General features: G+C 44.1%; 2 protein-coding genes across 2 annotated transcripts; both read left to right on the plus strand.

Annotated features, from left to right (window-relative positions):
* Positions 1–315: 315 nt before the first annotated feature.
* Positions 316–9,769, plus strand: LOC132593027 (zinc finger protein 213-like; the record flags this gene model as incomplete). Its single annotated transcript, XM_060281411.1, has 5 exons — positions 316–732; positions 911–992; positions 7,015–7,097; positions 7,564–7,690; positions 9,642–9,769. Coding segments are annotated over exons 1-5 (837 nt in total), but the record flags the coding sequence as incomplete, so codon positions are not given.
* Positions 9,770–9,919: 150 nt separating this feature from the next.
* On the plus strand, positions 9,920–11,140 carry LOC118095785 (zinc finger protein 345-like). The gene has a single exon (XM_035137019.2). It carries the CDS (start codon positions 9,980–9,982, stop codon positions 11,138–11,140), a length of 1,161 nt encoding a protein of 386 aa, XP_034992910.2. The 5' UTR covers positions 9,920–9,979.
* The last annotated feature ends 2,765 nt before the right edge of the window (positions 11,141–13,905 follow it).

Consider the following 13,905-nt stretch of genomic DNA (forward strand, 5'->3'; position numbering starts at 1 on the left):
ACACCCTCCCACCAGATGTCAAAAAGAAAAACAACTACCAGGCTTTTAGAAGACATCTGAAGGCAGCCCTGTTTAGGGAAGCTTTTAATGTTTAATAAATTATTGTATTTTAATACTTCTGTTGGAAGCTGCCCAGAGTGGCTGGGGGAAACCTAGCCAGATGGGCGGGGTATAAATAAATAAATAAATAATAATTCTGCTGGCAGTGTGCCAGTTTCATAACAGAATGATATGTTTGCTTTGCAGTATTTTCCAGCACCTCTAAATCAGACAGACAAAACTTGGCCAAAGAAAAAAAGAGATTCCTTCCTAAAGATGGATGAGCAAGACTTGGCTGGCCCTGGAGAAGGAAGAGGCCATGCTATGGGAACTGGGAGCAGTGGGGGATTCTGGGAAAGCTCCATGCAGAAGACACTGGGTGAGGAAGACACCCTTCATTCAGAGGTGCAGAGCCAGAGGTTCAGGGAGTTCTGCTACCAGGAGGCCAAAGGACCCCGAGAGGTTTGCAGCCGACTCTACCACCTTTGCCACCAGTGGCTGAAGCCAGAAAGGCACACAAAAGCTGAGATGCTGGACCTGGTGATCTTGGAGCAGTTCCTGGCTGTCCTTCCCCCGGAGATGGAGAGCTGGGTGAGGGAATGCGGAGCAGAGACCAGTTCCCAGGCAGTGGCCCTGGCCGAAGGGTTCCTCCTGAGTCAGGCAGAGGAGAGAAAGCAGGAAGAGAGAAAGCAGGTAAGAGAGACTTTCCTCTGGATACTCCCAAGGGGCTCCAAACAGGAGGGAGAACATCCCTAAATCCCATCCTTTTTTTGCAATGACATTGGATACCCCCCAATTTTTGGTCCCAGCCATTCCATTTCTAACCCTTGTCTACTACATTCTCTATTACAAATCCTTGTTGCTCTTTCAGGGAAAGGATCTGTCTGCAGAAATGGGTCCTGATTCCTCTGAGGCAGAGAGGACTTCGCTGGACACCAGAGAGAGGCCGCTGGGTAAGGAGGAAGGAGCTTTTCCTCTGTGTGGTCACATTCTGGCGATTCTCAAACTACTCTGGGTTCTTTCAGTATTTTGGGCAGGACACTTGGGGCCAAGAGGCCAAAGGAGAGGGGATGTATTTAGACATAACTAAAATATGAAATGAAGACAAACTCCCAAATGCACCTCTGAGAGAAGAAGCATCTTGCTCTCCTGTCTCCCCACTTCCCTTTGTCTCTCGCAGGTGAAAGAAGGATGCCAGCAAGACCTCCTCATCCATCTCTTCATCCTGGTGGAGGGGAAGCAGCGGCTGAGGAACCGGATCAGGTAGGGGGAAGGAGCCTTGGGGGAGAGAGGCTGAGGGTGGGGGAGACAAGGCATTTCTCTCCCCTCCTCATTGCTTCTGTCAAAGCTGCCCTTAACAAAAGCTCAAAATGCCATTAATGAAGGTTTATGCACTGAGGATAATGAGTAGACACTTCACCTTAACTCTGAATGTCACTAGCATTATTTATTACAAATTGTTTTTAGGACATCTGGAGAGTCTTTCCATTCCAGAACAAAACTCAGGGAGAGGAGAGAGTGGTTCTTCCATTTGGCAAACTGGATGCACAGAGAGAATGATCTGAATAAAACAAGGTGGAGTTCCACCCATTTTCACTAAGATTCATACCCATCATTAAAATACACTATGAAAGAACTCAATTAAAGCATTATAAGAAGCATCAATAATCAAAATGTGCAGCAGACCAATCCCATTAAAACAATCCAGGCAGGAAGCAAATGAGCACCGTGCAGGAAATAACCTTTATGCTGCCTAAGAGGATATTTTTCTTTCAGGCTTCAGTTTCTTTTGAAGATGTCGCTGTTTGTTTCACGGCTGAGGAGTGGGCGTTGCTGGATCCTGCCCAGAGAGCTCTGCATCAGGACGTCATGGAGGAGACTTGTAGGATCATGATCTCTCTTGGTAAAGTTCCCTTTTGGGTCACCATATCTCTTTTGGAGTTCAATAGATATTTCTCTGGGACAAACTTCCCATATTTTGATGGATCCCAACGTTGCCCCCTAGATCACCTGCGATTCTCTCACACACACAGCTCACCTTGCATGGAGGGCTAGGGACTGTTTTGTCTGTGAATATTGTTCCTCCACTTCTGCCTTTTTGCACAAGGATCAGGATGTGGACAGGCTTTATGAGTGTTCAGAGAAGTGGAAGTCGCTTCTGTCAGATTTTAGTTTCTGTCCATTCTTTGGTTGAGCAAAGGGACTTTTTATTTTTTAACAAAGTATAATAAGCCCAAGCTCTTTATATCCTTATTTCAGACCCAGAAGAGCGAACCCTCCCAGCTCTCACCTGGGAGCCTCGTCCCCTTTCCTCAGCCCTTCAGCTTCTCTCCATCACCTCCCTTATCCAAGAAATGAAAATTCAAAAAATAAAACACACATGTAGTTGAAGTTGACAGAAAACTAACAAAAATTAAAAATCGGGGAAAACAGGATAAGAAACAAGATAAAATATAAAGAAGAGCGTATTCTGCTTCTCTGTCTGCCAATTATGTATATAACAATTATTCAAAATATTCAAATTATGCATTCCAGAACAACTTCTAGTCATAGGGAAAAGAAGATAAGAAACAAATTCTTGTAAAAAGGAAAGGAGCATCTTCTGCTTCTTTGCCACCATAAACCATCCATAAATCCCTTCCGGCTTCTGACTTTTCTTCATCTACTGCTGTCTCAGGTTTTATTCCAACAGATTCTGTCCATTCTCTCATCTGCAGTCTCTCTCAAACCTCTCCAGCCATTCTGCACATTTCATTTCATTTCATTTCATATCTTACCTGCTGGTTATGGCATATCAAAAATCAAAAGGCATTCCGTGTTATTTTCGTTATGAATTACTAATTAGGATCTGTTAGTTCTCCTCCCTTGATCGACTCCGCTTCTCTGCACTTACCGTATATCCCGTCGTATAAGACAACTTTTTAACCCCACAAAATCGTCTCAAAAGTTGGGGGTCGTCTTATACGCCGGGTACTACGAGTCGGACTGGAGAATCTGCGGTCGCTGCAGTGGGAGCCTGCGCCTGCCACTGCCCCACACTGTGGATGAGTCTGCCACCTTCAAAAAAGCCAAAAGGCACCTGGATAATAATAATAATAATAATAATAATAATAATAATAATAATAAATTTATTATTTATACCCCGCCCATCTGGCTGGGTTTCCCCAGCCACTCTGGGCGGCTTCCAACCGAATATTAAAACAGTACAGCATTAAACATTAAAAACTTCCCTTGTGCTCTCCGGGGCTGTTGCTACCTACCTGCCTGCCTGCCACTGAGCTGCGCTATGGTGCTCCAGGCGCGCAGGAGGACCTGCCGGAATTAACCGCCTCCACTGCCTGGCTGCTCTCCGGAGCCAAGGAGCTTCCTTCGCCCGCCCGCCCACCCGTTTCCCCGAGCCAAGCGAGCAAGCATCGCCACCGCCATCCCCCCAGAGTCGAAGCGCAGCGGGCGCTGCTTGCAAACACGGAAGAATGGAGAGTGCAATAAACGTAAAGTTTACCCTCCAGCCCCGCCGGCAGCGCAGCCCTTGCCCGCCTCCACCATGCCGGCACCAGATAATCTGCTCTCCCTGCTTTCGAGTGGGAGGGGGGCTGAGCTGGGTGTGCTTGGCTTGCCAAGGGTTAAAAGGAACTGAGAAAGAGTCCTAGAGAGGATAGGAAATGAAATCCATGGACAGGTCCTCCAGAGCACAAGCCCCGCCCTCCCAAGGTCTTTCCTGCAAGAGAAGGCAGGTGGCTGTTGTCTCTCTGCTCTGCAAGTGCTGACTCGGCAGCTCTTTCTGGGTAGGTGGAAGGAGCACCTCAGCCCTCTGGAATCCTGCCAGGGAAAAGGAACCGTGGGGTCACTGGGGTGAGTGGAAATGCCTCCAAAACAGGGCGGGGGGGGCGAGAAGCGATGACGAAAGGGCAGCTCTCCCAGAAAAGGATGTGGAGAAAAGGCCATCGAGTTTCAATGAAACCCAGTTCTCCCCACAGGCCTTCTAGACCAAGCAAGGCCATTTGTCCATCTTACATTCCCAGTCCCATCTACCATAGATGCATCTGAGATTGATATGGGGAACTGGGCTTAACCCCAGATATTGAATCTTGTGCCCAGTTTCAGGTTAAAGGGAAGTCTTGGCAATATGCCTTTGGTGGGCTCTGGGCTGGCCCCGTCCTCCCCACCAAGAGAATGAAGGCAACCAAGGAGGCGGCTCTTCCATATTTCTAAAACATTCTCTGCCTCTCAGGTCTCGCTCCTGAGGACTGCAGTCAACACCCCATCGTGGCCCCACCAGCAAGAAGAAAGAAATATGAAGCCAGCTTCAAACTTAAAGTTGTAAAATTTGCCATGGAACATAATAACTGCGCTGCTGCAAGACAATATGGAGTAACAGAAAAGATGGTTCGGGACTGGAAAGCGCATGAAAAAGCATTAAAGAGCATGCCAAGGGGTAAGTGTGCATTAAGAAGAGGCACCCCACATTGGCCAGAACTCGAAAAACATGTAGCAGACATGGTGAAGGAGCATCGCCAAAACGGTTATGTGGTGACCCGAAATCAAATATGTTTGTTTGCACTTCAGTGGGCCAAATCTAACCCAGATCACAGCAAGAGATTTAAGGCCACTGCGTCCTGGTGTTCTAGATTCCTGAGAAGGCATGCTGTGGTCCTGAGGCAAAAGATGAACATTGCCCAAAAATTACCTGCAGATCTTGATAGCAAAGTAAATCGTTTCCATCGCTACGTAATACAACAGCGCACTAAACACGGCTACGCGTTAAGTAGTATTGGAAATATGGATGAAACTCTAATGAATTTTGATATGGTTGGAAATAAAACTGTCCATCAAAAAGGCGAAAAAACAATTTCAATTAAAACAACAGGACATGAGAAGTCCAGTTTTACCGTGGTCCTAGGATGTACAGCTGGTGGCGCCAAACTGAGACCAATGATTGTTTTTAAAAGAAAAACAATGCCGAAACTCAAGTTCCCTGCTGGTTGTTTTGTGCATGTGAATGAAAACGGCTGGATGGATGAAGAAGGGGTAAAGCTATGGCTTGATCATGTATGGAGCAGGCGACCAGGTGGACTTCTTCAAAAACGTAGTCTCCTGGTGTGGGATATGTTCAGGGCTCATTTAACTCCCAGCACCAAGCAAAGGCTTGCAAGACTAAACACAGATGCGGCAGTTATTCCTGCAGGATTGACATCGTTGGTACAGCCACTGGATATGTGCCTAAACAAGCCATTTAAAGATCGTGTTTTAGAACAGTGGAATGAATGGATGGTTAGCGGCGAAAAGTCATTCACAAAAGGAGGAAACCTGCGTGCTCCACAGTTTGATGTTTTGTGCAAGTTTGTCATAGAAGCCTGGAATGATATTGATGCAGATACAGTAATCAAGTCTTTCAAGCAATGTGGCATATCAAATTCATTAGATGGTATGGAGGACGACTACTTGTGGCAAGATGAAGAGGAAGACGGAGCTGAGACCACACCATCTGATGATACAGAATTCGATCCATACGATGACTGCCTCACAAACGTATCACAAGATGTCATTGATGGACTTATGATATCAGATGACAAACAGTAGGATTTTGAAGGCTTTTAAAGGGAAACTGTCATGCCGGCAAAACCTGTAAAAATACCATAGCTTGCACTTATGAGGGGAGTTGCTAACTCGCCAGGGACTTGCCCGGCACCTGCTCTCTCTCTCTCTCTCTCTCTCTCTCTCTCTCGTTTGTTATCTTCCTCCTATCACCATCAGTTCCAGTTTGGTTGACAGCTTAGAAAACAAACAGTGTGGCAGCTCCCATGGGTTTATTGTCTTATCCTTCCTTTCAGCTTTAGAGTGAAGTAGGAAAAGTTTAATCCACTTGCACTGTTTTATGTTTACATGGTTGATGACAAACAGCCTTATGTTTATAAGCGACAGTTTTCCTGCTAAGTACCTGCATGTCATAAACATTTGAATTAAAATTACCATGTTGAAATCAAACCTGATGTTTCTTTAATTTTTATTTGGTGTGCGGTGCGGTGGAAGAGGGGTAGTCTTATACGGCGAGTATATACCAAACTCTATATTTTAACTGGAAAAGTTGGGAGTCGTCTTATATGCCCAGTCGTCTTATACGCCGGAATGTTGTTGTTTAGTCGTGTCCGACTCTTCGTGACCCCATGGACCAGAGCACGCCAGGCACTCCTGTCTTGCACTGCCTCCCGCAGTTTGGTCAGACTCATGTTCGTAGCTTCGAGAACACTGACCAACCATCTTGTCCTCTGACGTCCCCTTCTCCTTGTGCCCTCAATCTTTCCCAACATCAGGGTCTTTTCCAAGGATTCTTCTCTTCTCATGAGGTGGCCAAAGTATTGGAGCCTCAGCTTCACGATCTGTCCTTCCAGGGAGCACTCAGGGCTGATTTCCTTAAGAATGGATAGGTTTGATCTTCTTGCAGTCCATGGGACTCTCAAGAGTCTCCTCCAGCACCACAGTTCAAAAGCATCAATTCTTCGGCGATCAGCCTTCTTTATGGTCCAGCTCTCACTTCCATACATCACTACTGGGAAAACCATAGATTTAACTATACGGACCTTTGTCGGCAAGGTGATGTCTCTGCTTTTTAAGATGCTGTCTAGGTTTGTCATTGCTTTTCTCCCAAGAAGTAGGCGTCTTTTAATTTCGTGACTGCTGTCACCATCTGCAGTGATCAAGGAGCCCAAGAAGGTGAAATCTCTCACTGTATATACGCCGGAATATACGGTATAAAAAGTGAGCATCGGTTTTCAGTCCATTCCGCAGAGGAAAAACAGTGAAAGGAGATTTATGAATCTTATGAAATCACTAGTAGTTAGTTTTGAGATTTTTAAAATCTATTTTCCAGACCTATTTAGAATTCTGTCATTACTGAGCAGTTTAATTCTTCCCTGGACACTAGGTAACTGGTAGACAAACTCCTCCTGTCTCCCCACTTCCCTTTGTCTCTCGCAGGTGAAAGAAGGATGCTGGCAAGACCTCCTCCTCCATCTCTTCATCCTGGTGGAGGGGAAGCAGCGGCTGAGGAACCGGATCAGGTAGGGGGAAGGAGCCTTGGGGGGGGGGAGAGGCTGAGGGTGGGGGAGACAAGGCATTTCTCTCCCCTCCTCATTGCTTCTGTCAAAGCTGCCCTTAACAAAAGCTCAAAATGCCATTAATGAAGGTTTATGCACTAAGGATAATGAGTAGCCCCTTCACCTTAACTCTGAATGTCACTAGCATTATTTATTACAAATTGTTTTTAGGACATCTGGAGAGTCTTTCCATTCCAGAACAAAACTCAGGGAGAGGAGAGAGTGGTTCTTCCATTTGGCAAACTGGATGCACAGAGAGAATGATCTGAATAAAACAAGGTGGAGTTCCACCCATTTTCACTAAGATTCATACCTATCATTAAAATACACTATGAAAGAATTCCATTAAAGCATTATAAGAAGCATCAATAATCAAAATGTGCAGGAAATAACCTTTATGCTGCCTAAGAGAAGGATATTTTTCTTTCAGGCTTCAGTTTCTTTTGAAGATGTCGCTGTTTGTTTCACGGCTGAGGAGTGGGCGTTGCTGGATCCTGCCCAGAGAGCTCTGCATCAGGACGTCATGGAGGAGACTTGTAGGACCATGATCTCTCTTGGTAAAGTTCCCTGTTGGGTCATCATATCTCTTTTGGAGTTCAATAGATATTTCTCTGGGACAAACCTCCCATATTTTGATGGGTCCCAATGTTGCCCCCTAGAGCACCTGGGATTCTCACACCCCCAAAACTCACCTTGCATGGAGGGCTAGGGACTGTTTTGTCTGTGAATATTGTTCCTCCACTTCTGGGTCAGGATGTGGACAGGCTTTCTGAGTGTTCAGGGAAGTGGAAGTCGCTTCTGCCAGGACCTTGTTTTTGTGGATTTTTTTTTGTGTAGCAAAGGGACTTATTATTTTAAAAAGATGTTTTCCACTTAAAATAAAAGTCAATGTATTATGAAAAAGAAAGATAGAAAAGTTTCCAGAAAAGAGAAAAAGGAAAGGAAGAGAAGAAACAAAAATTGGAGTATAATAAGCCCAGGCTCTTTATATCTTTATTCCAGACAATTGATAAAATTGACAAAATTATCAAAAATTAAAAGTCATAGGGAAAACAAGATAAGAAACAAGATAAAATATGAATGAAACGAGTGTCATCTGCTTCTCTGTCTGTCAGTTATGTGTATAACAATTATTCAAAATATTCAAATTATGCATTCCAGAACAACTTCTGGCTTTATTGATATCCAGTCTTTTCTCATTCTGCAAGATGGTATTTCTCAATCTTCCCTTCTCGGCTTCACCTTTACCCTTTATCAGAAAGTTCATGTGTTGTTCTCATAAAATTTCCAGTATGGCCTTTCTCCACTTCATTATGATGAATTCTCGTCAAGGGTTCTGAGAAATCTTTATCATATTGTACTTCCTACTTATTTGCCTACTGTGTCTTCCTAAAAGCAAACATAGTGCCATAAAATATGGTCCTATTTCCAATTGATCATTGCAGTTCAAAGAAAAAGGAAACAAGTTCTTTTTACGCCATTTCCTCCAGTCTTTCTCCAAACTGAGTTCCAATAGATGAGAAGCTTTTTCTGCCTGTGTGTTAATTTCCTGCTCATTCCACAGTCTTTGCCACCATATATCATCCATAAATCTTTTCTGGCTTTCGAACAGCTTCCTTCCTTCCTTCCTTCCTTCCTTCCTTCCTTCCTTCCTTCCTTCCTTCCTTCCTTCCTTCCTTCATACAGTTGTAATGCTGTGGGCTTTTCTTCATCTACTGCTGTCTCAGGTTTTCCCCCAACAGATTCTGTCCATTTTCTTCTCTGCAGTCTCTCTCAAACCTTTCCGGCCATTTTGTACATCTCATCCCTTGGCATTCATTGTTGTCTTTGCTGTGATGTACTAATTATGATTTATTAGTTCTCCTCCTTTGATCATCTCTGCTTCTCTGCACTTTTAAAAACTTACCATCAGTTTTTAGTCCGTTCCGCATAGGAAAAACAGAGAACGGGGATTTACGAACAGTGTAGCTTAGAAGTTAAAGGCAAAGTTTCAGAACTATATATTCATAGAATCATAGAATCATAGAGTTGGAAGAGACCACAAGGGCCATCCAGTCCAACCCCCTGCCAAGCAGGAAACACCATCAAAGCATTCTTTGATTAAAATATTCATTTTAATCTTTTGAAATTAGTTAGTTTTAAGTTTTTTTAGATATTTTCCAGGCCCATTTAGGATTCTGTCATTACCCAGCACTTTAATTCTTCCCTGGATGCTAGGTAATTGGTAGACCGAGAATACAGTTCATATTCAAATAGACTTCTGACCTTGCAGATGGAGTTGGTTCAATGACTGAGCCAAAGAAATTTCATCCCAGACAGGATTGGGCTTTTTGAATCTGAATTTCCCATAAATATGTCAGTGAACGTCAGTCATCAAAGCCAGTGAACTCTGCAGTAAGACTTCCCATCTTCAGATCTTCCTTTATCACAAGTGTTCATAAGCCTTATTCAAAAACTGGGAACTCCATTTCTTTCTTAGACTCTGATCTGTTCCTCTCTTGGTTGCAGGTGGTGATGAATTAGAAATTAAGAAAAAGGGACAACATGACAAAATCCACACAGTGGAGAAGCCATATCAATATTTGGAGTGTGGAGAGAACTTAAGTGAGAGTTCCCATGCCACTTCCCATCAAAGAAATCCTATTGGGAAGAAACCCTATCGATGTTTGGAATGTGGAAAGAACTTTTCCAGGAAGGAACGTCTTACTTCCCATCTAAATAGTCATACAGGGGAGAAACCATATCAGTGCTTGAAATGCACAAAGTGCTTTGCTGGAAGAAATAAGTTATGGCGACATCAGAAAATTCACACTCGGGAGAAACCATTTCAGTGCCAAGAGTGTGGAATGAGATTCACCTTGAAGGAAAGTCTCATTTTCCATCAAAGAATTCATAAAGGGGAGAAACCATTTCTGTGCTTGGAATGTGGGAAGAGCTTCAATCAAAAGGGAAGTCTCACTTCCCATCAAAGAATTCATACAGGGGAGAAACCATTTCAGTGCCTGGAATGTGATAAGTCCTTTACTACAGGAAGAAACTTACACCAACATAAGAGAATTCACAGTGGGGAGAAACCCTATCAGTGCTTGGAGTGTGGGAAGAGCTTCAGGAAGAGGACCTATCTCACTTCCCATCGAATAATTCATACAGGGGAGAAACCATTTCAGTGCCTGGAATGTAAGAAGTTCTTTGCTACAAGAAGAGACTGCCATCGACATAAGACAATTCACACTGGGGAGAAACCATATCAGTGCTTGGACTGTGGGAAGAGCTTCAGGCGGAGCTCATGTCTCGCTTCCCATCAAAGAATTCATACAGGGGAGAAACCCTATAAGTGCTTGGACTGTGGGGAGTCTTTCCCTACAAGCAGATACTTCCGTCGACATCAGAGTATTCACAGCGGAGAGGAACCATACCAGTGTGCGGAATGTGGGAAGAGCTTCTTCTTGAAGGACAGTCTCACTTCTCACCTCCGAATGCATACAGGGGAGAAACCATATCAGTGCTTGGAATGCGAGAAGAGGTTTACTACAAAGAAACACTTCCGTCGACATCAGAGAATTCACACTGGGGAGAAACCATTTCAATGCCAAGAGTGTGGAAAGAGCTTCAGCGACAGGTCCCATCTCACTTCCCACCAAATAATGCACACAGGGGAGAAGGCATATCAATGCTTGGAATGTGGAAAGAGCTTCAGTCGGAAGTATAGCCTTACTTCCCACCAAAGAATTCATACAGGGGAGAAACCCTTTCAGTGCCTGGAATGTGAGAAGTGTTTTCCTACACGAAAAGGGTTCCTTCGACATCAGAGAATTCACACTAAGGAGAAACCATTTCAATGCAGGGAGTGTGGAAAGAGCTTCAGCGACAGGTACCATCTCACCTGCCACCAAATAATTCATACAGGGGAGGAGCCATATCAATGCTTGGAATGTGGAAAGAGTTTCAGTCGGAAGGATCGCCTTACTTCCCACCAAAGAATTCATACAATGGAGAAACCTGAATAGAACTTAGAATGTGTGGAGAGCTTCAGCTGGAAGGAAATTTCACTTCCCATGAAAGAACTCACAGCGGGGGAAATCCTGGAGTTATAGAATAGTAGCTTTGGGGGGGATCTTGAGGGTCATCTAGTCTAACCAACTGCAATGGATCTTCTTGATGTTTAGTCAGAATCTCCTTTCTTGTTATGTTCTTGTGGGGTTCCATGGTTCTTCACCTCCTTTTCAGTTGTGACAATAACTGTGAGGTAGGTTAGACTCCCCAAGATCGCCCAGTGAGCTTCATGGCCAAGTAGGGATTTGAACCCAGGTCTCCCAGGGTGTAGTCATACTCTAGGCAATATACTACACTGGCTCTCCCATGAGACCAGGGCTCCTCAAATGTGGCCCTCCAGATGTTTTGAGACTACAATTCCCATCATCCCTGACAACTGGTCCTGAGAGCTAAGGATCATGGGAGTTGTAGTCCCAAAACATCTGCAGAGCCGAGTTTGAGGAAGCCAGCATGAGACTCTTAGAAATTCTTTGTGCATGTTTGCTTAATATTTGGGTGCCATATTCTGGTGTTGGATTTAAAGTTGTCTACTCCTCTAACAAAGCAAATAATCTAATAATAGTAAGTCAAGTTCATATCATGATAGATTTAAGGCAATGTTAGCTGGGGAGAGGGGGCAGTTTCAGTTTCTGGGGGTGAGTGGTGATTGGCTATGAATTTGAAAGGGTGTTTGAGTAAGTACAACATAACAATCAGGTCTTTGGCTTTTTAAAAGTAATAAAAAATAAGATTACTGTATATGTATTGGGGAAATTTGGGGGGAACAATATGCAGGGTGAACAATATGGAAATAAAACAAAATGGGAGTATGAGGGAAGTCCAGGGGAGGGGGGAGGAGAATATGGAAAATTGTTAGAAAAATATTGTTAGAGGATGCATATATGGAAAAACCAATAAAAATTATTAAAACAATTAGGCCTTTGGCTTACTAAACTTTCTCTAACCGTTTAAATGTGTTTGTGGGAGGCAGATTATTGCTTTGTTTGATTTTTTTCTTGTTTTTATTATGTATTTTGTGTTGCCCAGGTGGTCTCCAGGCGCTTCAGTAGAGACAGTTGGTGGTGGAGAGGGGTGGAGAGGAGTTGTGAAGGAGGGGCGGGGATTAGATCCCTAGTGGAGAAACAAGCTCACCATGTCTACTGTTAAAGTTGTTGTAAAGTTACAAAAAAGAAGACAAAAGAGCATTTGAAACATTTTATTTAACTAAAACAATAACATTATAGCATATGTATCCATGTTGGGTAACTGATGTAGTTAAACTTTTTTTAAAAAAAATCTTAGACTGAGTCTTAGCACATATGAAAAACTTAAAACAAATCCTTAATTTCTGATGAATAGCCTTTGTACTAGAATGTAACTTAAATAGAAAATATATTTAGAAAGATCTTTCCTCCAAAAGGATTTATTTTTAAAAATCCGCTTTAAATTTTTTAAAAAACCATTGATTTTTATCCACCCTGACCACAACGCAGCTCTTGCCTCCTCCCCCATCCAGTTTTGGCACAGAACCATACCTGCCAAGTCTGCTAAAAAATGCGGGATCATCAGTGGCGTGGCACTGGATGTTGCGTAGAAGCAAATTCCAGGGCTGCTCTTCCCATGTGTGGGCACCGGAAGTCGCTTCTATGCATGCCCGGTGGCCAACTTGGTGGTGGCCATCTTGGTGTTGGCCACCGCCATGCAGCCACCACCAAGATGGCCACCAGGCATGTGTAGAAGCCGCTCTGCCCGATTTCTGGTGCCCACACATGGGAAGAGCAGCACCCAAAATGGAGGCTCCCTGGCAGGTAGGAAATCCAGGGGATTTCTGGGATTTTTCTCCATACGGGAGAACAGTGGGAAACGGATTAAAATCTGGGGGTTTCCCGCGAAAAAAGGGATACTTGGCAGCTAAGCAGAACTGCTGTGGTGGCCCCAATTAGGACTTCTCTCAAGAGAAAACATGTCTCCTCTCATAGAATCATAGAGTTGGAAGAGACCACAAGGGCCATCCAGTCCAACCCCCTGCCAAGTAGGAAACACCATCAAAGCATTCCTGACATATGCCTGTCAAGCCTCCGCTTAAAGACCTCCAAAGAAGGAGACTCCACCACACTCCTTGGTAGCAAATTCCACTGCCGAACAGCTCTTACTGTCAGGAAGTTCTTCCTAATGTTGAGGTGGAATCTTCTTTCTTGAAGTTTGAATCTATTGCTCCGTGTCCGCTTCTCTGGAGCAGCAGAAAACAATCTTTCTCCCTCCTCCATATGACATCCTTTCATATATTTGAACATGGCTATCATGGCTGAGAGAAGTCCGAAGAAAAAACATGTTACATATTGATAGCATTTCAGAAAGGTGCTAGCACTTTGCTTACCTTAACAGCACCAAGTTGAGCTGTTTGTTCTGTTGAAAGCTGCAAGTAAAAAGGCAAACAAGCAGAAATATCAGATGACTGTTAACAGGGCTTTGTGTCTTAAGCGCAAACATTGCATTGGGGACGCCTATGTCTTCATCTTTATGAAGCTAGCAGTGCAGTCACCAGGGGATGGAGGACAAGGGGCCACCAGTACGCAGATGACACCCAGCTCTGCTTCTCTTTGCCACCTGAATGAGGTGAAGCTATGGAGATGCTTGATCACTGTCCTAGAGGCAGTAAGAGGCCGCTAGATGATGGCCAAGAAACAAACTGAATCCCAACAAGGAGGGGATACTCTGGACTAGCGGCTCCCAAGTCCAG

The sequence above is a fragment of the Zootoca vivipara genome, chromosome 13, assembly GCF_963506605.1.
Source record: "Zootoca vivipara chromosome 13, rZooViv1.1, whole genome shotgun sequence".
NCBI lineage: Eukaryota > Metazoa > Chordata > Lepidosauria > Squamata > Lacertidae > Zootoca > Zootoca vivipara.